At 55.7% G+C, this 25,888-nt stretch overlaps 2 protein-coding genes across 3 annotated transcripts in view; one reads left to right on the forward strand and one right to left on the reverse strand.

Annotated features, from left to right (window-relative positions):
• Positions 1–4,265, forward strand: part of CUNH1orf198 (chromosome unknown C1orf198 homolog) — a 29,571-nt gene extending 25,306 nt beyond the window's left edge. Inside the window, exon 4 of the mRNA XM_045817365.1 lies at positions 1,665–4,265. Coding sequence (XP_045673321.1) covers positions 1,665–1,721 — 57 coding nt within the window. The 3' untranslated portion in view covers positions 1,722–4,265. The remainder of the gene's footprint in view (positions 1–1,664) is intronic.
• Positions 4,266–15,293: 11,028 nt separating this feature from the next.
• CAPN9 (calpain 9) overlaps positions 15,294–25,888 on the reverse strand; it is a 32,373-nt gene continuing 21,778 nt past the window's right edge. The window contains exons 14-20 of one of the 2 annotated variants that reach the window (XM_045861682.1): positions 24,650–24,707; positions 22,928–22,992; positions 22,426–22,464; positions 22,049–22,127; positions 21,310–21,426; positions 18,907–18,965; positions 15,294–16,072 (exon numbers count right to left, since the gene is read on the reverse strand). In XM_045861682.1, coding sequence (XP_045717638.1) covers positions 16,046–16,072; positions 18,907–18,965; positions 21,310–21,426; positions 22,049–22,127; positions 22,426–22,464; positions 22,928–22,992; positions 24,650–24,707 — 444 coding nt within the window. In that variant the 3' untranslated portion in view covers positions 15,294–16,045. Of the gene's footprint in view, positions 16,073–18,906; positions 18,966–21,309; positions 21,427–22,048; positions 22,128–22,395; positions 22,465–22,927; positions 22,993–24,649; positions 24,708–25,888 lie in introns of both variants that reach the window. The other variant, XM_045861672.1, reaches the window with a different exon arrangement.

A 25,888-nucleotide genomic window follows, 5' to 3' on the forward strand; every position in this document is an offset into this window, starting at 1 on the left:
AGGGACGTGGGTGTTCCCACCTCTTGGCCGCTGTGAATCACATTGCTGTGAACGTGGGTGTGCAAGTAGCTGTTTGGGGTCCTGCTTCAGTCCTGCGGGCTGTATCCCAGAGGAGGAGTTGCCGGGTCCTGTGGTGATTAATTCCACGGTGGTCGCACCATTTTACCTTCCTGCGAGCGAGAGGCCCGGGATCCTCCTCGTCCTCCTCACCAACGCTTGTGGGTTTTCCCCTTTTGGATAGCAGCCACCCTGGTGCCAGGTGTCTCACTGTGGGTCTGGCTGGCGTGCCTCTGAGGACTAGTGGTGTGGAGTGTCTTTTCCTGCAGCTTACTGACCGTTCGTGTGTCTTCTCTGGAGAAACGTCTCTTCAGGTCCCTTGCCCAGTGTTCACGGGTGGGTGCTTCGTGGCTGGGCGCTGGTCCTCCTCTGGGTGTTTCCCAAATGCAGTGGTGGGCGCCCCGCCCACCTTCCATCGGCTGCGGGTCCACCCTCCAGCTGATGGGTTTGGGTTTATGCTCCTTCGGGTTTACCCGGGGTCTCAGCCAGGGCTTTGGGCCCCTCCCTTTCCTGCCCATCTCCCCTCTCTGTGTCTCTAATCTTCTTGCCCTGGGCTCCTTCTCAGAGGAGCTCTGCTTGCCTCCCTCCCTGACTGGGCATCTTTCTCTGACCCTCTGCGGTCGGCTCTTCCTCCAGAGGAAGCGCTTGCCTAGCATAGCGGGGAGTCTCCATTGTAAGAGGCACAGGACCATGTTCGGGGGGTGGGGGAGTCAGGCGCCCGAAGTCCTCTGGAAGGACAGCTCTCTGAGCGCAAAGCCCAGAGTGAGAGGCTCCCATGTTGGAGAAATGGCTAGGCGACCCGAAAAAGGAAAACTTGATCGAACTCCTTAGTGTTTTCCACTTGGGCTCGCTTACTCTCCTGCGTGGATACAGCAGGGCTGGGCTGGAGCCAGGCCACCAGAGAAGTGGCGTGGCCCGTGGCTACCATGGACGCACTCTGCGTTTTCCAGCGGCATGGAGGGTGGGTTGTCAAGGTGTCCTTGCCCAGGAAGGCTGCTGGCCCCCCGGGGACATCTGCTGCGCTGGACGGGGAGAACGGGACACCTTAGTCACAGGGCTGGCGGGAGCCTGTATTGGGACGTGTCTGAATGTTGCAGCAGCTTGAGATCATTTGAACTTACCCATGTCAGTCACGTGGTGGATGCTTGACCTGAAAACTTGCTCCTGGCTTAGGGAAAACACTCCAGAACCTTCCACATAACCTGGAAGAAGCTGTACATCCTCTCCCCGTATTTTTTTATTCCCTCAACCTGGCAAGTCCTGTGTGTTCCATTAGAAAGACTACGTGTGCACCGTGTCCTCTTACTCCACGGTGACTACATGTAAACATGCCTGTCTTCCAGGAAGAGAAAAGATGCGCTTTTCTCCCTTTCTCTGCAGGCAGGTCCAGAAGCTGCTCACGGACGTGCCTGGGGACAGTAGCTGGCATTGAATCTTATTTGATTTTTTTGGTCCCAGGCTCCGAGTTAAACTCAGGTCAGGGCGCTTCTGAGACAGAGGCGGTCTGTTTCATTTGGGTCATTTTAAATGAGATGCTGTTTTTAGATCACGCCAAACTAAAAAAAAAACCCTCATGCCTTACTTTGGTGTTCTTTTCTCTCCGGCAGGTCAGCTCAAGCAGTGCCATCTTGAAGACGGGGTTTGATTTTCTGGACAACTGGTAAAAGGTGTTAAACCAAAAAAAAAAAAAAACCTCCACCAAAAACCAAGACCCCCCCCAAATGTTTTCCAGAGTGGTGTGGCGGAGGACACCGAGTGCAGCATTTCCTGGGTCATTTTCTGGTTTCTGTACGCAAATTTCTTAATCTTTTGGAAACTGGTAAATATTGCCTTGTCCAGATTCCCACAGTTTCCCCTTTTTGGTAAGACCAGAGATAACATGCTATTTTCAATGATTTGATAACAAGTTTTACATTTGGGATTTTTTAAGACTGTTGGAGCTCAGTCGATCTTTGCAGATAAATCTTCCGTTCCAGCTGCACCCAGTTCCCCCCTCCTTGGAGAGAGGGTTTTCTCCACCATGTCACCAAAATTGTAGAAGTGATTTCCACCCCCTCCTCCTTTATCCCCTCCCTGTTTTTGAATGTGTGGGGTCGCCTTGGATGGGTGATTGTCAGTGACGTGCTCAGCAGCGGTGACACCAGCGTGCTGGCTGTGACCGCGGAAAGGCTTGCTCCCCACGCACCCCACCCCACCCCACCCCACCCCGTGCTCCCAGCTGTCCGGGGCTTCCCTTGCTGAAGCCGGTTCTCGAATCGCGTGCCGCCCTCCGCCCTGTGTCGTTTGCCGGAGGCGGACTGGGCACGAGGCAGAGGGCGTCTTTAAGCGGCCCTGGTCCTTATCCAAACTACCCTTGTTTAAGAGTTGCATGTTTCAGAGTTTTGTATTAACTTTGCATTATTTTGTATCTAGATTTAGCAGTTGTAGGGCTACCACTTTTAGAAGTTCTTTGCTGCTCCTGTGGCCTGTGGGTGTCCCCTGTCCTGGGCACCTGCAGGAGGAAGGGCTGATGGCAGGTGTCGCTGGCGGACAGGGCTCCTCGGACTAGTTGTGTTAGACCTCCCGGCGTGGGCCTGGCAGGGGCGCCTTCTTCCCGAGGACTGGTCCAGCTGTGTCACCGTGGCCCCTCCCCCAACCTGGACTGCCAGCGGAAGTGGAAGAGTCCGGCTTCTGCATGGGCCCAGCAGCGCCTCCTGGAGGCCTTTGTGGTCATAGCAACGGCATCTCCCAGAGTCGGACTTCCTGCCCACTACTGCTCCGGTGGGGGCAGCCCCTGACCCCTGAGCTGCGGGAACCTGCAGGACACACCCAAGGGTGGTCTGCACGGCACCTCTCACTGTGTTCTCCTCACCCAACGCCTTAATCCCAGTGAGTCCTGCCAGCGTGCGCCTGGTCTCAATATCAACGTGCACCTTTTTAAAAAAACGCCTCTTTGTTTCATAGGACAGATCTGAAATGATTTCCAGAGTATTTTATCTGGCTCCAAGGTGAAGCACATGGCAACGTTCTTATTTTTTCCAGGAAAGTTTCTGCCAAAGCTGTGGCTTAGCCAATGTGTGGTTTGGTTCCTGCCAATTGCTTAATGTTCCGAAACCTCATTTGGCTCCTTGGGGCACTGGAGTTGACCTTCCTCCTCTGGTGACTCTATTATGGCCAACGCAGGGGTTTTCTTTCCTGTACCAATTAAGTAGGGTTGAACTCGAAAAGGGAAAACAGGTTTCTAGAGTGGTGGTGAGGGAAGGGAGCCTGGAAACCCCATCTGGGGCAGCCCAGCAGGGGGCCGGCCCCTCGGGCCGGCTGCAGAGGCCGGAGCCTGGCTTACCCCTGCCTCTGCAGGGGCGGTGAGCTGTCTTCGAACCCAGGCCTGCGAGCAGGGTCCCTTCCCCACAAGGAGATGTGCAGGTGTGTTTGTGTTCCTTGGCGTTGAGAGCAGGGAAGATCTGTGTCCTGGGACGATTAGGCCAACGGGATCCGTCTGTTCTTCTGGGAGACCATTCTAATTTCCTTCCCACTTTCCCATCGAGCCCACAAATCCTGGAGGGAGTCCTGAAGTCCAGTTGTTTTGATCTGCTTTCAGAAGTACAGAAACGTGGGAGAGAGAAGTGAAGGCTGGGAGGATGCCGGCTTCTGGTCTGCATCCTGCCTGACCTGGCGGGGAGGGGGCGGGGCTCCTTGTAACCATGGCAACCTATACACAAAGATGGTTCCTTTCCCATCCTCTTGGGAATCTATGTTCAGTGCATCCAAATAAGGAAAAAGTAAGCTCTTATGTCCACCACCTTCCCCCCCACCATGTATCAGGAGTTTCCATTTATTATTTTAAAAATACTTTTCAGCTGCAGCCTCTATGTTTTTGGATTCCTGCCCCCCCTCCACCCCCTGCACCTGGGACTCACCTCGAGGAGTCAGTGTCTTGCTTTGGGTGATTGTATTTTGCAAAATCTCTCCCAAGAGGTCAGAAACTAGTCTCAGTTCTTTCCCCTGGGGGTCTGCCCCCTACCCCCCACCGTCCCCCTGGCCTGGGAGGGCTGCCCTCGTTGGGAACAACGGGGGTTGCAGCCCCCACGTGGATGTCTGGGGGGGGGCCTCCCTTTCTTGGCGCCTCTCTTTCTTTGATACACGTTTTCAGAAATGAAGATTCCTACTGGCTACTTGTAACTTGGTTGTATTTTATATTAATAACCTTTAATAAAGCCGTTTAAAATATTCTAGACGTGTCTGTTTGGGCCTCTGCTGGGCGGGGATGAACAGAGAGGAGAAGAAACAGATTTTTACTAGTTAAACCAGAGCGAAACCGCTTCAGGAGGCCCCCCCTCGCGCAGTCCTGACCCGGGCTCCCCAAAAGTCGGTGGGAATCAGTGTCGAGGTGCACAGGCCCCCAGCAGACTCGGTGGGCTGTGTCCTGGAGGACTCCAGTACACCTGTGGGTGACATGCTTATCACAGCAAGTGACCGAGTAGGCAGGGCAGGTGCTGTCTCCCAGCGAGCCTTCACACTGACCTGGCTGAGCTGGTCTTCCTCTGAAGCAGCGACATCAGGGCTGGCCAGTCGATCTGTTTCACTGTTGTGCAAGCGAATGCATTTCTAGAACGGATACCCGTCAGGAAAGTGGTGACTCAGGTGGCCAGTAGGGCCTTGCCCTCTTGGGAGCAGGGATTTCTGGGTGAGCAGGTGACTGTACATGCTGACTTGTGCTGTGCAGCGACCGTGGGCAGGCGGGTGGGCCCGCATGCCCTGCATTAGCACATCTGCCCGTGGTGAGAGGAGGCGCAATGGCTCCTGAGCCTGTAGGTTTGGCAAGTTTTACGGTAGCTCAGCACGTGGTCCTAATACATCTTTTTTTTAAAAAAAGTGTTTTCTTTGCAAGGAGCAGCCATCCACATACAGACAAAATATGCCTAGGCCTGTTTGCACGTTGCAGCCAGGAGGGAAGACGGGGAATCGGGGCAGGAGGGCGCTCTGCTGTGGGGTGGGGTATTTGTAGGGCTCTTCTGGCCACGGGGTCGGTCTGGTTCTGTGCTTACCTGCAGTCTGCTAACGAACTCAACAGCCTTCCAGGTGGGTTGATATGAAGATGGGGGCCCCCAGAAGGGAAGTCAGTGGTGCTGATCTCCCCAAACTCAGGCGGTTCTGATACAAGATCGACTTAAAAATCAAGGACAGGCAGCAGTTCCAACTGGAAACATGAATCAAAAGGTACCAACTCCTAATGGCAGCCAGAGATACAAAGTGTCTGACAAGTATGTGAGGACTTCTTTAAAGAAAACTACAAAAATGAAATGGACTAGAAGAAGATGCGATGATCCCGGGCTGGGTAACAATATTCTAGAAATGTCATTTCCCCCAGATCATTTTATAAAGTCCGTGCAACCTCAACAAAAATCGCAGTGGGCTCTTCTGAGAAATTTGACGAATTCACGTGAACCTGCAGACTAATCGCTCACCAAAGGATGAGGGGTCTGACTCTTGGTTGTGGAAGCACATCATGAAGCTGCGGAAGCGTATCTGTGGGCATTGCTGCAGGGGTGGACGGTCCCATCAGAGCGGACGGAGAGCCCGGGTGCACGCCCCACACGTGGGAGCTTGGTTTACAATCAAGTGGCACCACAGGCGGCAGGGTTCACTGCATGGAGACAGAAATACCCAACACCGTGCACTAGGGGGCTCCACAGGGAGTCCAGACCCAATGAAAGAAGGTGACGGTGTAAAGCTAATAGGGGGGCCTATCTCGTGACCAAGGGCAAGGAAGGGCTTCTTCCACAAAAGTTCAACAGTGCAGACCACAAAGCAGCCTACTGCATCTTGTGCGTGAACGTGAAAGGTTTTTGTCAGTGGAGTGGGCATGGATAGAGCTAGTGAGCTGGAAGGATGGGAGAGCACATTCGCAACGTCCTTGGTGGTAAAGGACAAGCATCGGGGATCCAGAGGGCACCCCTGCAAAGCACCAGGAGTCCAGCACCCGCGACAGAGAGTGAACCGTAGACAAAACCCTTAGGAACTGTAAAGCATGTGAAAAGGCGCTCCAAGAACTGGTTGTCGGAGAGAAAAAGGGAGAGCATTGGGTAATGCCAGCTATTGGGCTAGGATGGTGGTTCTCAACCCGGGCAATTTTGCCCCCACCCGGGACACTTGGTAGTCATTCGTGTCAACGCCGCCAAGGGTGGGGAGAGCCCGCTGTCGGCGTCTGGTGGGTGGAGGCCAGGCACGCTGCCAAACGTCCTTCAGTGCCCGGTGCAGGCCCCACAGCAGAGGGTCTGGTCCCAGAGGTCCGTAGTGTTGGGCTTCAGAAACCCCGGGACAGAGGAGCTGTGCAGGCACCGTGTCGAGAGTAACGTGGCGGTGTTTTGCCGCAAGTCTGAAAGGAAGTCTTACACGGGCACTTACGGGGGTGTGCGCACGGCTGTTCACTGCAGTGCTGTTGGGGAGAACTGGGGGCAGGTGGATACGCCTGTCAGGGGCAGGTTGTTGGATGAAGGGGAATGCCGTCACCAGGGGTCATTCGGTGGCACCCAAAAGCAGCATAGGAGGTGTCCACGTGGCAGCGTGGGCGGGTCTGAACGAAGGTATTAGTGAAGAAAGGCAGCAAACAAAATGGAATACAGAACAATGCGCCATCTGCATAAATTGAAAACATGCACGTAACACGAGGCAGACTCGACAGTGGAATGCTGCTGGCCCCCGCAGAGGTGGCCGAGGCGGGAATAAGGGAGGCAGGAAAGAACAGATCTGGATGGACCCACGGTGATGTGCCGGAGGGCGCCTGCCTGCTGGCAAGGAAAGCCGGTATTCCTCGTAACCTGCGTCTGCTGCTGATCTCTCGCATCGGACTGGGGGCTCGTTGATTTCTCTGGCGTGCGGGCTGGAGGCGGCCGGTGGCCAGCATGGCTCAGACCTTCTGAGGCTCATCCCTGGCTGTGATCTGCGTAGATGAAGTCACACCAGCTGTTCGGGGTGGGGCAGAGGGGACGATTTCCTCCGCGGGCCAGTGCCTTTTCCACAGCAAACCGAAGTTCGCCCCACCCGAGAGTCTGCCACGCGACAGACTCACGTACCGTACCGTATGTGAAGGTCTTTCACGTATGTGAAGGTCTTTCACGTATGTGAAGGTCTTTCAGAGTGACCTGAAGTTTTCTAACCGTATCACAGAGAGTGTGGGAAACGCCGTCTACTGCTTTAACCCAATACCGGGATTTCGAAGCATTTACTGCCAGTCTTTGGCATGTGTGTGTGTGTGTGTGTGTGTGTGAAAGTGTCCAAGCCCAAGTGGAAAGCATGTGTCACAGGGACAGTGCAGACTGGAGATGAGATCCACACGTAACCCTGGCAACACGTGGGCCGTGGCCATGTGCTCAGTGCCAGGTGCTCCCCCTCGGCCCACCACCCCCTCGGCTGGTCTCTGCCCAGCGATTCATGCCAGCGTGTGGCCTTGGGACCACAGCACCCTATTTTCCTTCTGAGTTCTCACTGTGTTGCAGCCTGGTGCCGGGCCCGGGGGCTCGGGAGTGTGTAACACACATAGATGTTACCCTCAAGGGCTTACACTGTAGGGGAGGAGGCAGACTGAACATAGGTCCGTGCAAACAAATGTATAGTTAAACGTTGTTAAAAGTGAACAAGATCGCTGGCTCTGGCCCTGGCAGAGTGACTGGGAGTGGACTTACCCTCTCGTTATAAACGACCACAACATTGGGGAAAATGCAGGGAGGGGCCAAAGCCAGGTTTACAGTTGTGAGTGTGGGGAACAGTTTATCCTTGTATTGTTTACTAGTTACTGTATTATTTTCCACACAAACAGCTGTAAACGTGTTTTTGCTACACCTTGTATAGGAAATGCAGGACAGTACGTGCCGTAAGACTGTCCTGACTTTCTGACATGGGCACTTTCCAGACCGTGTCGCAGGGAGTGTGGCTGAGCTGAGGAGAGTGAGTCTGGGAGGAAAGGGTAGCTGGGGTGTGTAGGAGGGACGCACGCAGAGGAGGAGCCCCAGAAGTGTGTGCAGAATTCTCCTTGCTGTCTGCTGGAGGCAGTTTCCGGACTGCAGTGCAGGGGGCCGGGAAGTCCCAATGGAGCCTGGCAGTCTCGCTGAGGTGAGGAGAATGCATCTGGAGTTGGGAAGGCCTCGGGGGCTAGAATTGAAAGGGCAGAGCTCCAGAGAGGAAGCGTTCCAGAAGTCTGCAGAGAGGTTCTCTTTGGCCAAAGACCAAACTGTTGCAAGTGTCAGGTGAAACCCTAATGGGCTGGGCAGGAACCGTCTCCAAGGAGAGGGCAGGAAGCAGGGAGCTGTCAGATTGACAAGTCCCAGAGTTCAAACAAGGCCAGGGTTCGTTCAGATCCCCCCAGGTGGAGCGCAGATCACGTCGAACACGTGGGGTTCCCATCAGAGATGCTGGGGGACCATGCACTGGAAGTGGGTGGGGCTCAGTTAGCCTTAAAATAATGAGTACTTTAGGTCTGTTCTTAAAGAACTTTAAAAGAAGACAGAGAAGAATCAAACCAATTTGCAAAGAACTTAGCTGCCTGCCATATGTCCTGCATTCTTTATACAAATATTAGAAAACCAGCAAGAAACTTAAAATTCATGATGTTCAGCAGCTGATCAAAATTACTGGACACATGGACAAGCAGGGAAATGTGACTCACAAAGAGGAGAAAAGTCAATCAGGAGACCAGCCACGAAATGAGAGAGATGATGGAAATCAGATTTCAGAACAGCTCTGATTCACATGATCCATCAGCCCAAAGATGTAAAGTAAAATGTTTCAATGAGAGAAGTGGAACTTTCAAAGATGAAACAATGTCCAAAATGAGAATTCCACTGGAGTGTATTAAAATTAGATGATATACTTCGGAAATAAGTAAATGTGAAGACAGCAGTAGAATCTGTTCAGAATGAAGCAAAAATATGGGCGCGGGGGCGGGGGGGGGATGAACAGGGCCTCAGTGTCATGTGGGAAAACACAAAGTGATTCAATGTGTGAGTAATCAAAGTCCCAGAAGGAGAAGAGAGGGAGGCTGATGAAACAAGTATTTGAAGAAATAATGGCCAAATTTCCCCAAATTTGATAACAACAGTAAATGCACATATTCTGGAAGTTCAATGAATTTCCAGTAGGATGAACTCACTCACACACACACACACGCACACACACAATGCTACAAGTGGCTGAACAGAAAATCTATAAAAACAGCCCGAGTTAAAAAGAACATGTTAGGAAGCACAGTGGGTAGGGGGTGGAGAGAATGACCGCATGACTGCAGACTTCTCCTCTGAAAATATGCAAGCTTGAAGCAAATGGAATGACATCTCTAAAGTGCTGGAAAAAATGGAACTATCAACCTCGAGTTTGATATCCAACAACTACAAAAAAACCCCTTAAAAACCAAAGGCAAAATAAAAGCTTTGTATACATACACAAAAGCTGAGAAGATGTGTCCTCAGTTGACCTGCGTCAGTTGACCTGCATTACAAGAAATATTAAACAAAGTTCTTCAGGCAAAAGGGAAATGATACCAGACGGAAGCTTGCCTCTGCAGAAAGGAGGGAAGAGTGCAGGAAATGGTAACTATGGGAGTAAATATAAATGCCATTTCTTCAGCTTTAAAAACATGTAGAAAGATACTTGTTTAAAGCAAGAAACAATAACGCTGTGTGTGGCCTCTGTCACGTGTAGAAATAAAATGCACGACCCCTGAAAAGACGGGAGGGAGAAATGGACGAGTTCTCCTGTCAGGCTCCTGTGTTACCCATGAAGTGACATGATATTGAAGGGCAGACTGTGATGAGTCAAACACACCAACTGTGAACGGTATAGTAACCACTAAAAAATTAAAGCAAAGATGTATGAGTAATAAGCTAATGGTGGAAATAGGATGGAATGCTAACAATCAGCAAGAAAGTGGGAAGAGAGGAAAACAGAAAAAACGGGACAAATACAAAACAAAGAGCAGGATGGTGGGGTCACGCACGACCATCTTGCTAGTTATGTTAAATGCAAGTGTCCTAGATGCTCCGATGAGAAAGCAGACATTGTCAGGCTGGATTTAAAAGAGGCCCCTACTATAAGGAGTCTGTAAGAAGTGCACCTCAAATACAACACAGAGAAGAGATGAGCCAGGTTGCGCCAGCTGCCTTCAGTCTTCCCTGGATCCACGGGGCTGGGGGGCGTAGCGATGTGCCGAGTTCATGACACCCAGGGGCGTCACTCCGGTCTGTGCAGCGTCTCAATCTGACTCTGCTTTCAGCAGGAGAGTGTTCAGGCACAGAACGTTCCAGCAGCTCCAGGGATGGGGCTGAGTCAGAGGGAGACCGTTGAGGAAGCAATTTCAGGTACTCAGCAACGTCACATTGGAATATTTTCCAATTGCTTCAGGCATGCACCTTCACTCACCTCGAACTACAGTGGGGATTCTATACTCTCAGTCCTGTCTGCAGGCTTCCCACACTGACGGGGGGTTGTCAAAATCCAGCCCTTGGGCAGTATGACTCTGAGGGGACCCAGGTAACAGAGTGGCTCTGAGGGGCCCGGGAGGCTGTGGCTCTGAGGGGAAGCTGGGGCCTGCGGGTCGGTTGAATCACACTTGTATTTCTTCCCCGAGTGCGCATCTCCAGAGTGCTGAGTTCTTCCCGGGTAATTGGACACAGATGCTCCTGTTAGGACTGGCTCCTGCTGTTCCTCGTCTCCTGGCTCTGGTGTGTCTCCTGGGGCATCTTCTGGGGCAGACAGCAGGCCCCAGCGTCCACCCCCGCCCTCCCGTTTTCCGGATCTGAGCTGGTGCGGCTTTGGCAGCAGATGCGGGGAGGAGGACCCAGGGCCCCTTGCCAGAGGAGGAAAATGCTACCTGTGGCCTCTCACAGCCCCTGAAGTCACTCTAGCTTCCAGACACACGGAAGTCAGGGTGTCAGTTTTCTCTACAAAACACTTTTTCCCTGTTGTCTTTAGAACAGAGCAGAAGCCCGTAAACGGGGCAGTTTGGCGCCCGGGGGGGGGGGTGGTCAGTGCACAAAGCGGGCGAGGGGAACCAGCAGCCTCCGAGGGTGTGATGCTTCTCAGGCCCCCCACCCCACACCTCCATCCCCTCCGTGGGGAGAGCCCTTGCCAAGCTCAGCGCCTGGGCAGCCACCAGAATGTGGAGGCAGAAAAAGAAAGACTTGGATCTCTAGAAGCAAATGATCTGAGGTGTGATTTCCTTGGGCTTTTTGGGAGAAAAGTTCCCACTCACGGGCCTCACCACAGCCTGTTTCTGGAAATCCAGGCCTGACGGGCCCTGAGCACCCCGGGCCGGCTGCGGGCTGGCCTCCCGGACCCACCGTGCGCCCTGCTGTTGTTGATGGCTTGTCTTTGGTGTCCATTCTGCCCTCACAGCCCCTCTCCTCCCCTGCCTCTCTCCCCTTCCCGCCCCTGCAAGTGTGGAAGCAGGTTTGAACATTCTGCCAGTTTGAGCATCCTTTTGGCAGGAGAGGTGGGGATTTTTACTTTTCCGCTGAAGGGCCTGCCAGCGAATGCTTCGCCAGCCGGAACCTGGCTCTCAGGGAGAACAGAGGCAATATTTTCCTGGGACAGGGTGAGCAAGAAGAGCTATTCCAGTGAGGTGCCAGCTCCTGAGCTCCGTGCCACCAACGCCCCCAGTGTCGTTGACCCTGGCCTTGCTGTCAGCCCCACCTGGCCCGGCCACGTCCTGGGGAGTGAGGAGGACCAGCCAAGCTTCCGAGGAAAGGAGCAGAAGAGCTTTTTCCTCACCACATGGACACCATTGGATTTGCGGGGGATTGTCTCGTCTCCCTCCGCGAAGAACATCTTACACACAGATGCTGAAGAGACACGTCGTTAGTGTCTTGGTGCCTGGAGCCACCTGACTCGGGGAGGTCCTCGGGGGCCTTAGAGGGAGTGTGCGGGGCGGGCGGTGTCTGCTGTCACCCTGGCAGGGCTGGGGGGGGAGGGGCTGACGGCAGCCCTGGGCCCCGGCCCATGGCCACTCGGCTGTGTGCTGAGCCCCTGGCTCGCCGCCATTCCGTGGGCTGGGTCCTCAGCCCTCCGCCGGGGTTCCTGGTGGAGGGGCTGCAGCTCCTTCTGGGAGTCGTGGTGGGAAACACAGACTTTAGATTCAAAGGGACAGGATTCAGATGTCTCTCTTTTCCACCCCAGCAAAGCCTTGTCATCTCTCGCTCCCCTCCTCCCCCTCTAATTTCTTCTTCCGTGTCCTAACACCAGGCCCCCTAAAGGCCCTGCCCCCTCAGGTGCTCTCTTTCCAAACTCCTTTTCTTGTAAACGCCTGAATTCCCAGCAGCGTGTCTGGATCAGCACCTTCCAAGCCGCCAGCTCTGCAGTGCCACCGAGGACCCAGCCCCCTTTCCTGTCAGGGCGATCTCACACTGGCTGTCCGTGACGACCTCGACTCTCAGGCAGGAACAGGCTCCTCGTCCCACTCTGTGCGTCTTTGTCTGCGGCCCCGTTGCCGCTCTGTCCCACATTCCCGGTGTCGGTCCCTCCGCCTCCTGGTTCCGTGGCACTTGTCCCCCTTTCTCCTCCATCGAGCCCGGGCCTGGCCCGCTGCTGTACTCCAGAAGGTCTTGGAGACACGAACGAGTCATCAATCTCTGCGCCACTTCCACTGTTCTGCAAAGACACCGTTACAATTTCTGGGTTTGTGGAGCGAGGAAACGGGGCACCAGGCGGTTTGTATTTGCCCTGTCTACGCCACCAACAAGGCTGTGGGCAGTGTCCAGATAGTTAGGATGTGAGGTGGCGGGGGAGGGAGAGACACACGCAGACAGGCAGACAGACAGACAGACTGGGGAACCAAATCCTCTTTCTTCCTCCCTGACCGTGAAAAGCATCCCCCCACCCTGGTGAATGTACAAGGAAGACTTGGCCTTGGCCTTGGCCTTGTAACATCCTCACATGTTACGTTTAACTCCTGCGCTCCCGGCCAAGTTCTTTCCAAGAAAACGATCTCTTTGATCTCGGTGAAAGGTTTACTTTTCAAGCGCACTTTTCAGTTTCCATTATTTAATAGGCACATCATGCCTACAGCCTCCTACTAATGGCCGCAGGCCGGGTGGCTGTATGTATTGTTCCAATTCATACACTCAAGTTCATGAATCTCTGCATGTTTCTCTCAGTGCTCTGGACAGAGAAATACTTCGGAGACTGTGTGCCTGTAGTCTGGCTTGTTTTAGGCAAGTTTTCCTCTGGGAAGTCAATGTGCTGTGACTTAGGAGCGGGTGGGGCGGGGGACTAAAGGGGAGGGCTGTGCAGCAGGGATTCTGTGCCCCGCCTTGCAGGCGGAGTCAGATGTGTGTGGGCGGAGTCAGATGTGGGTGGGAGGGGCCCTGGCTGGGAGATCAAATTAAAGGAAAATCACGTCCTACTCTTGGTGAAGACTGTAAGGCAGACTTCCTTCCGGCCTGCGGCAATGGGTGTAGGCCCCCCGGCGATGGGGTTCTGCCGTGGGAAGGGGGGGTTGGGATGAACTCTGAATGCAACTGAGAAAAGCGGGAATTTGTAGTAGAGGAGCAGGGTGGGGAGGTCGGAGGCTGGAAGATCATTAAGAGGAACCATCAAGGGTCCTTCTGGTTCCACCGGCCTAATGGGGGCCGAGGCACCTGATCAGGCGTTGACAGTGACCGGATACTGAGGATGGAGGATTCTGGCTAAACTGGCTTAGCAGGATTCTTGCTGAAATTGGACAAGAACACACAAGTCCACAGTGGATGCCTGGCTGGGCGGGAGATCCCAAGGACCCTTATTCGAGTTTGGTCAAGGAGGGACTCTTTGTCTATAAGGAGGTTGACTCTACAGCTTTTTAAATTTACATTTAAAAAGTGATGTTTCCACAGCTTTCAGAGCCGTGGTCCTAGACCGGAGGAAACAAATGCTTAGGATGTCCTTCGAGGCCCTAGTCCCCAGATTTAGGCAAGAACTCTGACGAATCTTGGAAAGAGTCTGAAGTTCCACCTCAGCAGTGTCTGTACGGGGATGAGAAAACCAAACTTCTCGGATTGTCTGATATTAAGCAAGCTCTTTATACAGTGTGACTGATATTTTGAACGAATAGATTGAAGTCAGAAGGCGACCGCAGGCCGTCCACTGCGGTCACCGAGGAGGTCCTTCCCTGGCCCGGAGAGGTCGGGCAGACCCCCCCACCTCTGTGGGCTTCCCTAGGGAAAGGGCTACAGAGGCTGGGGCTCGTGAAACACACTCCCCATTCTGCAATTAAAACGTCCCGTCCAAGGTCCGGGTGGGTGGTCAAGGCCAGGTCCACTGAACACAGTGGCCCCACGGCGTGTCCATGTGGCTGTTCAATGTCCGAACACCACCCTGCAGTCCAGGTGCAGACATATCTCACCCGACGGAGCCGGCATCTGTTACAGAAAAGTTGCAAATCAATGCACAGATGCACCGAGCCGAGGCCTCTGGGACCGAGAAGTTAGACATGAACAGGCAGAGGGACCTACTCAGACATGCGCCACGGAGCCCAGCCTGGGCTTTGTGGGGCCGACGGCCGGCGCCCTGGGTGGGAACCCCCGTCCCGCAGAAGACAGGCGAGGACTGCACTTCACCTTGAAACTGCGAAACACAGACACGGGTCGTCACGGTGACCGATTTAACAAACCCGTTGCTGAGGCCGACACTGACTGATGTAGTATCGTTTACCTCTTTCTCTCGGCTGTCTGTACGTCCATCTCACCTCAGAGATCAGCTACTTTTCATGAACGGCTTTAGTAAGGGACCATTTAAATGCTGAAAACGCTCCCCCTGTAAGTGTTCAAACAAACGCTTTCTGTCACTTTTTGTCACCTCACGGGGGCGGGGGGCAGTGTTCAGCTGCCACCATGAGCTACTTTTAGGACTTTTCCGATGACCCAGGAAGTTCCCTCTGCTGGGCTGTCTACCGTTGACACCCACCCCCAGGTCAGCCCCAGGGACTCAGACCTGCTTATTGCCTCCATGGATCTGCCTTTTCTAAGCATCTGGTGTAAATGGCGGACGGAATGAGCACCTGTCAGCAGCTGCTTGTACAATATTTGCAGTAACCCTGTGTACCTCACAGGGGCGCTCGGGGAAACGTCGGGAAGTGAGGGTGAGACTTTAGCCGAGTCAGCAGACTGGGTTCTGATGAAGCTCCGCTTCGAACTTGACCTTCAGGCCATCCAGCCTGCCTCCTTCCCTCTCTGCACGCCCCTCCATGCCCCCTCCTCTGCCACAAGGATGCTAATAAGACCCCAGGCTTGGTATTTATTGAACCATATGTATCTTCTCCTTTATTTGGCATTCCTCCAGCTGGGTGGGGTTTCCTGTCTGGGGTCTGGAGCCAGAGCGAGCCTCCTCCCCGCTGCTTCCCACCTCGGAGGAGAGGGATGAAGTCCAGTCTGACCTGGAACTGGACTCCCTGGGGAGAAGTGGCACTGCGCGGGCTGTCCTGTCCCAAGAGCTTTGGGGACAGACTGTCTGGAGCAGACGGAGACTGGCCGGCTCTCAGGGGAGGGGGTGGAGAGCTTCACATTGCCCCGCTCTCACCAGTCCGCACCCAGGACCCCCTGATGTTGGCCCCAGGGGGGAACCACCCCACTGTGGGGGAGAAAATGCTCAGTGCCGGCCCCACGCCTTCCCTTCCTGTGCCAGGCCAGCCAGTGGCCGGAGCTGCATGAAAGCCGGGGCTCCGTGCGCTGGACCTGTGAGGAACTAGTCATGGGGGGACGCGGGGGAAGTGCAGGAGGGGCTGGCAGAGATGCCTGGACCCCCACGTAGGGCACGGCGGGTGGCCTCGGCCCTCTCGGGGCGGTGACCTCACGAGGAGGCAGCACAGAGTCAGCACCTCGGAGTCCACTTCGGTCTTCCGAGGTCAGGATGAAGAGCGGGGTCGTCGGGGAGGAAGGGGGTCGACAACGCAAGTGGGTCATGAGGGCTCTGCACCAGGAGACGTACTGAAGTTCACAGCCCAACAGTCGAGCCCCAGCCGGACCGGCTGCTTCTCACCGGGGAGGTCTCAGATGTTCATGGTCAGGGTGATGAACTGGAAGCAAAAGGAAAGAGAGAGGGAGGGAGGGAGAGAAGGGGGGTACACCTCCATCTCCTGACCAGCCCAGGACTGGCCCCGGTTCCCTCCTTCCTGCCCCAGGACCGCCTCGCTGACCACCCCGCCTGCAGGCGTGGACTTCGGCCTCGACTCCAAACTGTTAAACAATGGATTCGCAGCCCTTTGCACTTCCCAGAGCTCCTGAGCCCTTTCTGAGCAAGCCTAGGTCAAGTGCAGACGGTGAGAGAGGCTGAGAGTGACCTGTGCTTCCTCCCTGTGGACCCCAGCGGCCTCCCCAGGCACGAGGAGGGCCGCCTGAGGAGCGTTTTCCTCCTGACGAGGGGCCCCCTCACCTCGAGAGAGAGGTGGCCCCCACCGCGGAGGGGCTGCGGGACTGGGGAGCTATTCCCAGCCTCCTCCACGCGGAGTCCCTCGTGCCCTCCTTTCCACCAGCTTTCTCACCACCAGGTGGAGCTGGGGCGACAGGTTTCCAGTGAATGTGTTACTTCTCTCCTCTCTGCCTCCCCACTACTCTCCCCCTACCCCCACCCTGGGCACAGCACGAGCCAAGGCCAGGGTCATGGAAGGCCGCCACACAGACTCTTTCAGCAGGGAAGGTGCCTCAGCAGTGAGGCTGACTCAGGCAGAGAGCGTCTCTGTGCCCTGGGTGGAAGGAAGGGGCATTCAGAACGGTGGCTCTCTAGTGTGGCCACACGCTGGACTCCACGGGGAATTTAAACCATGTCAGTGCTTGGGTTCTGGCACCTGAGATCCGGATTGAATGGGTCTGGGGCGTGGCCAGGGCACAGGGGTTTAAAATCTCCCCAGGAGACGCTAACACGCAGCCGGGGTGGAGCAGGTTGGAACGGGAGGGAGAGGACGCAGATTTGTCTTGTCTTGGAGGGCGGTTAACTCACTCTGGGCCTGGGGCAAGATCTCACACGGAATGACTCAGGTCCCCTGAGTCAGGGGGACGGCAGAGAGCTCATTCCAGCCCCCACGCCGGTGGAGACTTAGGTGAGAAGCGACACCTTGAACCTGAAGTGATGGAATGCTTCCTCCATGCTTCTGGTCCTTTGGGTCTTTGGCCAACGGGCCACTGAATACCAAGCCTATTCACTCCCCTCGCACTGTGGACAGGCGGCAACTGTCACACTTGCTTCACGCTTATTAGTGGCGAAGCCTTGAAAAGTGAAGGAGAAATAATGGTGGGCCCAGCGGTTCCTCTTGTTTCCATTGGAGACCAGCGTGGGTTTGCACACCCGTCTTGGGAATCCTGGGTGTTTTTTACAGTCATGAATCAGAGGAATTTTGTGTATGAATGTGTTGTCCATGTGAAAGGTGACAGAGAATGTCAGGGAAGAAAAACGCCCAGTTTCTAGTCCTAGCGTTCTTACAGTGTACCCAGGGGTCTGGGCTAGGCACATGGGAATGTTAGTGATGAATCAACATGATAAATTGATAAATTATACCACATGGCATTAACCAAACTTTGGGTATAAGTTTAAGGCCTAGATCTCTCTCTGAGAATGGTGAGCCTGAGGCACAGAGCAGGCTGATGACCAAAATCAGAGCTCAGGGACGAGGGAGACCCCACGCCCTGTCCAAGACACGCAGCCAGCAACCTCTGTGTCTTGGAATAGTCTGTAAGTGGTGCTCGAATCCACAGTCGCTAGTGAATTTGGAAGGGAGCCGAGCGGGCGGTGTGGGCATGGGAGAAAGAGCTCAGAGCTGGAGAGGGAGGCACAGGCTGGCCTCACATTGTTGGGTCTTGGGGAGGCAGAGCTGGACAGAATGACACAGGAAGAAAGGAAGGCAGGGGCCGTGGAAATCTCGGGGGCTGTTGAAGGAGTGTCCCATAGTCTGTCCCCGGCCTGTGGGCAGGGGAAGGATTCAGCAGAGTTCTCAGACTTCAGTGTGTTGAGGAGTCCCTGGGGCCCCCGCCCAGTGAGACCCGGTTCAGCAGGCCTGGGGCGGGGCTGGTGCCCTGCGCTTGTTTGTTTGTTTCATTGAGACAGTGGACACAGAACCACTGCACAGATTTAAGGTGTGCCGTGTGTTCATACGAGACATTTATGTAGGGCAAAATGTGATTGCCACTGTAGGGTTAGCTCACACTGCGAACGCGATGATACTCGCCGTGTCTTTTTTGTACTGAGAACAATGAAGGTCCAGACTGAGCAACTCTGGGTTCACGACAGAGTGTTGCTGCCTGGAGTCTCTTTGCGTTTCTACTCGCCCCCCTGGGTGGAGCCCAGGCAGCTGGTGCTGGGACCACGTGGGGCTGGGGAGGGGGCAAGCCACGCCTCTGAAACTCCCCAGGCTCCCCAGTGGTGACGCCATTGGTTGTCACCAGCCCCTGCGACTAGTAGCAGCTGTGTATTTCTGGGGGTTTTGAGGGGTCTGCACGTGTGCATCCATTCACACGCGTGCACACACATACACACGCCAAGAATCCCGCAGGACGACGGGAGCAAGGGGGAGTGAACAAGTCAGAACGTAGAAGGCTGGCTGGCTGGCCGAGGGGCCGTCTGGCAGGAGGAGGAGAAGAAGAAGGAGGCAGGGTTTGCTAGCCCACTCTGCTCCGAGTGGCTAATCTCTCCTTGCCTCAGTTTCCAGGTCTGCAAAACGGGGATACTATCAGTCCTCAGCTCATAGGACTACTGTAACAATTATATTGAGCACTAAATGCATGATACCTTTAAAATATTAGCGATATTTTTACCCCCAGAGCTAAACGTTCACCCACACACGCATTCGGCAGATGTTTATGGAATGTGGACTCTGGGCCTAGCCCTGGCTGCCTCCCTGAGCGGAAGTCTCGGTCATACCTCGTTTATGTTGAGATGAATGAAGTCCTTGTTCTTCGTACTGAGGGCCTGGAACACCCCTGATGGGAGAGACACGGGAAAGGCATCGTTGCGGGGACTAGTCCTTCCACAGACTTAGTTTTTCCCCAGTACCAGGGGCCTTCCGTGAAGTCTGAGGAGCTGCGCCACCTGGTGGTGGTCTTCCATAGCACACCCCGGCTCAGGCCGGCTGCGGGATTTCTCTGGGGGATGCGGAGGAAGACCTGGCCTTGGCCTTGGATGGGATGTGTTGTCATCTACAATACCCAGCCAGCTCCTGGATCCAAAACATCTCCCCGTCTTGACTTTTTGGGGGCTAAGATCCCTTGCAATCTGTGTCCCTGCTTCCAGAATAAAAGCACACGTACATGAAATTTTGCGTGAGTCTGGAAAGTTTACGAGAAGGGGAGCTCGGTGAGTGCTCCTACAGGTAGGAGCAGCCGGGGCAGGAGGGACAGCCCCTCTGAGCCGGATGCTCCGTCTGCTGCAGTAACCGAGACAGCGGCTGCGCTCTCTCGACCGCAGGCTCCTGTTCAGTCCAAGCGGTCAAGCCAGTCAACCCTGGCTTCGCCTGGCAGTCACCTGGGACCTTCAGAAATACAACAAACTGGGGGAAGAGGCTGTCTTAGAGCAAAAGAGGGGGAACCCAACAGCCGAATGCGGTCAGTGGATCCTGAGACAGCCAGGCATCAGGCAAACGTAAAGAGTGGACCGGGGAATTTCAGCATGGGCCTGGTCTTAGGTGGTGCGGAGGGCTTGCCCAGACCCTGTAAGGTGTGCAAATTGCATAGTGATTATGCCAAAACCAAGTCTATCTGCTAGAGATAATTACAGATGAAAGGACCGCATTTCTGAGATCTGTTATTAAGTAATTCAGAAAAAGAAATACGTGTTGGGGAAGGTACGGAAAAGGTTACAAGGTGATAATCATCGAGGCTGGGTATAAAGCGCTGGGACCACCTGGGGCATTTTTACAAATACTGACGCTGCGTGCCACCCCCACCCCATACTCTCCTAATTTAGCGGCTCTGCTGAGCTGCCTGGTCATCGAAATGCTAGAGCTCCCCGGCGGTTGTAGCGTGTGGCCAAGTTTGAGAAGCTCAGCTGGAGGGCTCATGGGGACCAAGATTATTCTTTATACTGAAATGTTTGATTAGAACTTTGCAGAATAAAAAGTTACAGTAACCCTGGGGAGAGCCCTAGCCTTGGTTCTTTTAAATGTTCCCCAGGTGATGACCCTAACTTGCAGATCCCAGAAGGTGACGTGAAGCCTGGAGTACCTGCTCCCTAACACTCCCCCAGGAAAACAACAAGCTGAGCGCCCCCAGGGGCTTTAGGAGGGAAAAGCGCAGTTGAGGGAGAGAAACCATCAAGCCTCATCATCGAGAGGTCGTTTTTGACCAGGCCATAGGTCTCATAAGTGACTCTGTCTCAGGAGGGTCTTTGTAAAGCCCACCTCTCGCTAACTGCTGGGTTGCCTGGGGAAAGCCCCACCTCCAGCATCCAGCATCATCAGTCAGTGCGTGTGCTGTTCTGCCCACTACGTGCGGCCCTCCTGGAGCGTACAGTCCATGAAGACAGGCCCCAACCAGTCACACGCGTGTTCCAAAGTCACGGAAGAAGCAGAGGGAGCTCCAGCCTGGTGGACTCAGGAGCACAGAGCCTGCCTCGGCTTAGCACGTGCCCTGAAGGCACCGGGCAGACGCACTTTAGAAAGTGCCAACAGGACTGGCCTCATCATTCGAGGCCCCCAGCGCAAACCGGAAGTACAGGCTCTTTGTGCAAACATTACGAAGAGTCCAGATGGTAACTGCGGAGAGTTAAACCACGCTCTGACACCTGCTGGGGCAAGGGTCCTCTGCACCCCCTGGGGGCCGCCCTGGCGCCGAGTTACAGGCCCCGGGACGCACTTCATTCCGCTTCGACGTCGTGACCACGTGACAGTAAACTGCGAGCTCCAAGGACCACCGACACCCTACCCCTCTCCCTTGCTGGGGTGACACATCTTGCTTGAGGCAACTGGGTCAGTGTCTGAGGCTTATAAGACACAAAGGCAGGTGGAAAGTGGGGGAGAGAGCCCCCTCTGACCCCATGGGCCAGGGTGGGAGGTGACCTGAAATCAGACAGGCAGCAGGACCACCCCGTCCCCCTCCGCAAAGACGCTGCGTGTGTGTGGAGGAGGGCCGTTGGGACGAATGCACTGCAGAGAAGACTCTGGTGCACCCCCACCGCCCCCCAGTCACAGACACCAGGCCATGCCTCTCCTCGGCCTGTCTTCCCTGAAACTGTCAGCAGGGTGCTCCCTGTTCGCTCTGGAAGGGGACTGAGGGGAGGTGGGCTCCCCTCTCCGGGCCGAGGACATGCACCCCACCCCCGCACACTCACGGCTGGCGTTCTCCAGCCGGACCAGGCAGTTGAGGAAGTCGTCGAAGCCCAGCTGGAGATCCTCGTCCGCGTACCTGAGGACGATCAGCTGCAGGAGGTGGCTGCTCAGCTGAAAGCCTGTGGGGAACGGACGGGGGACAGCCTGGCTGAGCCCCGCGGGTCAGCAGAGGGGTGAGCCGACGAAAGGCAGCCCCAGACCCGGTCCGAAAGTGGCGTGACCGTGTGTGTCGTTGTTGGGGGGGGCGGGGCGTGCAGGTGAAGTCACAGCTGCACCTTCTGAGTTAGTTCAGGGTCTTGGCTTTGACGCCGACCTCGCCCATCATGCCTTGCTGACTGTCCAGGAGGCCCCGTTTGGGGGAACCGAACCCTGGGCAGTGTCTAAGCCCTGCTCCCACCCTCGCCAGCCTTCCCTCCAGTTCTGTGTCTGAGCCCACACCCAGCTGCACGTGGGCTCCTGCGGGGGATTCTGGCCATGACACCTGCAGTCAGTGGCAGTGTCTCAACGGCATTTTAGCTTGAAGGGGTTGGGTGGGGGCGGGGGGGGGGCTCTAGAAATAGCATTTCTCAAAGAACGCAACAACTTGGATGGACCTAGGGAGCATTAAGCTCCGTGAGATGAGTCAGACAGAGAAAAACAAATACCATGTGATCTCACTTCCATGTGGGATCTAAAGAATGAAACACATGGACAAACAAAACAGAACAGACTCACGGACACGGAGAAGGGGAGCCGCTTTACCTGTGGCTCTCAGGGCGGTGCGCAGCTCGTAGGAGGACATGGTGCCGGACTTGTCCGCGTCGAACTGAAGGAAGAGGTCCTGCAGGAGGGCAGTGGAGGCAGTGAGGACCCCGGAGTCCCGGAAGGCGCCCCGTGGTGGCCACCAGGGGATGGCCAGCGCAGGAGGGGAGGCAGTGGTTGGGGGAAGGTGGTCCCTTTTGTTTTCCTTTCACTGGGGCAGTTGCACTGAGACACTTCCGTGACAGCAGCAGCGAGTGCTGGAACCCCACCCCGGTGTCCCCCCTTTGCCCCCTTTCACTCTGGGCTTGCGTGGGCCCTAAACACCATGCGCTTCCCAGGCTACGTACTACCCACGTCTTCAGTTTGTCCCAGAACACCTTGAACTCATCGAACTCCAGCTTCCCGTTGCCACTGGTCTGTGTGCCCAGTGTGTTAAGGAAGAACGTGAGCACGTTTCAGCCTGAGGCTCCTCCTGGGACCCGCGGCTGCCACTGCAGGGGGGAGGGGCAGAGGGCTGGCGAGGGTGGCTGGGGGTCACAGGTTCAGGGCTTTGAGGGGGGTGGTTCAGTGATGACACCGAGAGTCTCTGAAGTGAGGGCGTGGCAGGGGTGAGATGGCAGTAGCATCACAAGGTTCGAGAAAGCACACAAACCCCCTTCATTCCCTTGTGCGGGGCCCCAAAATAACAGCAAGACCCCCAAGTCCCCTCAGAAACACTCCCGTCCTTGGGCAGCCTGTGCCTTTGGCTCTGTCCCCAGTTCCAGCCAGGGGGCTCCCTGGCTGGGTCACTCCCGGGAAGGAGACCGCCCTGCCGGGTGGGGGCGCCACCCGCCAGGACACACTCAGCACCTCCTTCCGCCCAGGCCGGGGGAAGGATACGTCCATTAGCGAAATGATGTTTTTACAGGAGACCAGGCTGAGCTGCTTGAATCGGATGCCCTTTTCTGCAATGACATGCGAGGACGGAGTTCAGATCACCCCTGAAAACGCACCTGTTTCCATCTGCGGCAAGTCCGGCGGTGCGGTTAGATCTGGGGCTGCTGGCGGGGAGCGGGGGGGAGGGGAGGGGTGCCGACATGTTCACCCCCTCAGGGTCCCTTAAGAGTGGAAGCTGACATGGCCTTTTGGGGGGAAGATACGTAAAATATGAAAACCCCTTACAAATGGAAATATCCTTCCATCCATTACTTAGTCTTAAGAATGCCAAGCAAAGAACTACCAGTTAAAATTTTCTCCTCAGATTATTTATAATGGCAAAGATTTAGACATGAAATAAGTGACCAGTGGAAGGGCAGTAAGTCATGTCCACACGATACGTGAGTGCAGTGTCGCCCAATTCTGGAGGGTCACGTTTGTGAAGCACATTTAATGACCTGGGAAGCAGGGGAAACTCGGACACCCGCACGCTGCCAGCGTGGGCATGGGAAATCCCTGGGCAGACAGTTGGGCGTGTCCTGGGGACATTAACTGTGCCGTTGCCCCAGGAGCCAGCGGTCCCCTCCGCTGTATCATTCCCCAGAGAAAGGAGAACACACATCCACGAAGTAACCCGTACACGGGTGTTCGTGGCGGCAAAGCGACCGCCACCTGCGCGTCCGTTGGTGGTGGCGGCAGACTCAGCGCCGCACGGTCACCCGGCTGTTTTTGTCAAAGGAGATGAAGCGCCCACGCACACCGCAGCGCGGGCCACCCCTGAACTTGTCAGGCCGGGGTGTCAAACGCACTTTCACCGGGGGCCGCCGCAGCCTCACGGCTGCCTTCAAAGGGCCGATGGAGTGTGAGGACTGTGGAAATGCAACTGCTCCTTAACGAGGGGCAGGGAGCTCGGCGCTGCCGCCGGGGAGACACAAGGAGCCGGAGGATAAAACAAGGCGGAGGGCCGCACTCGGCCCGAGGGCCATGTGTTTGCACCTGTGCGTTATGCCGAGTGAAAGGAGCCCGTCGTGATACTTCACATATGACGTCGGTCCTTTTAGAGCAAAAGCCCGGACAGGCAGATCTACAGAAACAGGCAGGAGGCGAGTGTGTGCCAGGGGCTGGGGGTAGCGGCGGCGGGGTGCGGGGTGTCTTTCTGGAACAGGACGGAATGTTCTAGACTGGCTGTGGTGACGGCGGCGCACCTCCGTGAGCGCGGCAGAAACCGCCGGACTGGACGATGTGCCTGGGGGACGTATACAGCCTGGGAGTTGTACCTCGAAGCTGAGATGTTAAAATACAAACTGTGTCTGTAACTCCATACTAAGTGCATGCATGTACATGGACAGACTACATACGTGACGTGAGCGCACAAAGACACACACACACACATGCTGACATCGATGATGGGTGGGGAGATTATGGGCGATTTGATCTGTGTCATTAGGCTTTTCTGCACTTTCAGGATTTGCTGACATAAAGCCGCATCACTTCTGTAATCGGGAAGTCAACAATGGAAGCTGTTTCAAGTCTGTCCCATGTCAGCCCTGAAAAGCAGGTCGGGGCCCCGGGGGAGCAGGGGCCTGGGGAGCTGAGGCCCAGGCGGCGTGCCGTCCCAGGTCGCCTCCTGGGAGCCCGGGGCCCCAATGAGGGTGTGGGGGTGCGGGGGGCAGGGTGAGCACTCACTCTTTCGCAGCACAGCATTTAAAACGTATTCGAGTTCTTCTGCATTCACCGCCATGTCCTGTCGTTAAAGTGGAGACAGTTGCTTTCTGTGGCCCTCAGCAGTGAGTTTTTTTTTAAATTCTGACCTTGATATGGCTCGTGACAGACCGGCTCCCAGGAGCCTGCGGCAGCCCAGATGAGTGTCCCCTGAGGCTGCAGCCAGCTCAGGGACCTGACTGAGACCCAACCCAGAGAAGGCGGAGAAAGCTGGGCCAGGCCGGGATGCTCCCGGCCCCTGAGCTGAAGCTCCCACAGGATTCTCACACTGGAGGCTGCATGGGCCTGAGCCCCCGGTTCCCTATGTGCTGCAGCAGCAGCAGTGCCTAGAGAACCCCAAAACGCCCACCCTGGGGGGCAACCCCAGGCACCGGTTCTATGGCTCTTGTTTTCAAAGCCTCTAGGGGTGAACTTCAGAACCATTGACCTTGGGCGCTCCTGGAAATCCTGCTACATCTCAGCCCTGAGGAGCTGGTTAGGAATGCAGAGTCCTAGGCCTGCTCCCACCTCCCACACTTTCCGGAGGCCCGGGCGGTGGTTATGTGTATGGCGGTCCAAGTAGCAGGGACTTAGGCCTCCTTGAGCCCAGGGTTTTGGGCCAGCGAACCAGCAAGTAACCGGTGGAGTTATTTTCACGGAGGAAGCCTGCCCAGACTCCTCCCCCAGGCTTCTGAGGCTGGGGGCCTGGCGGTCGGGGGTTGGGGATGGTCAGCCCCAGGGAAGAGCCTCGGATCCAGCCCAACCCCCTGCTGAACAGAAGAGTGAAGTGTCCTAGTGTCTGTCTGGCTGGTGGGAGGAGGAGCCGGGCGGGAGTCCGAATTCTCAGTCCCCCTTCCCATCCAAACCCTGATCTCTGTTTCTGGTACCGCTGTCCCTCCCCACGACCCCTCCACTCCCGGGAGGGGAGGCACTCACTCCCCAGGCCGGTCCCCCAGACGGGCCTGAGGCGGGGACTTGCCCCCTCCCCGCTGCCCTCACCTGCTCCCCGCAACCCCCCCGCCCCCGCCTGCTGTGGTTTAGACAAAGCCACACGGGTCCCCACATTTCTCTACCCCAGACCATGGTCCCCAAGTCTCCCTGACTTGTCACGTTAGGCCCGTGTCCCCCAGGCTAAGGTGTCTCTCTCTGACAATTCAGGTGCCCGGTCAGGGATGGGGAGCTAATGGAGTCATTAGCTTGTTGCCGTGAACCGGCCCCCAGGCC

Source organism: Phyllostomus hastatus, unplaced genomic scaffold (genome assembly GCF_019186645.2).
Source record: "Phyllostomus hastatus isolate PE091 unplaced genomic scaffold, TTU_PhHast_1.1 phas_contig_148, whole genome shotgun sequence".
NCBI lineage: Eukaryota > Metazoa > Chordata > Mammalia > Chiroptera > Phyllostomidae > Phyllostomus > Phyllostomus hastatus.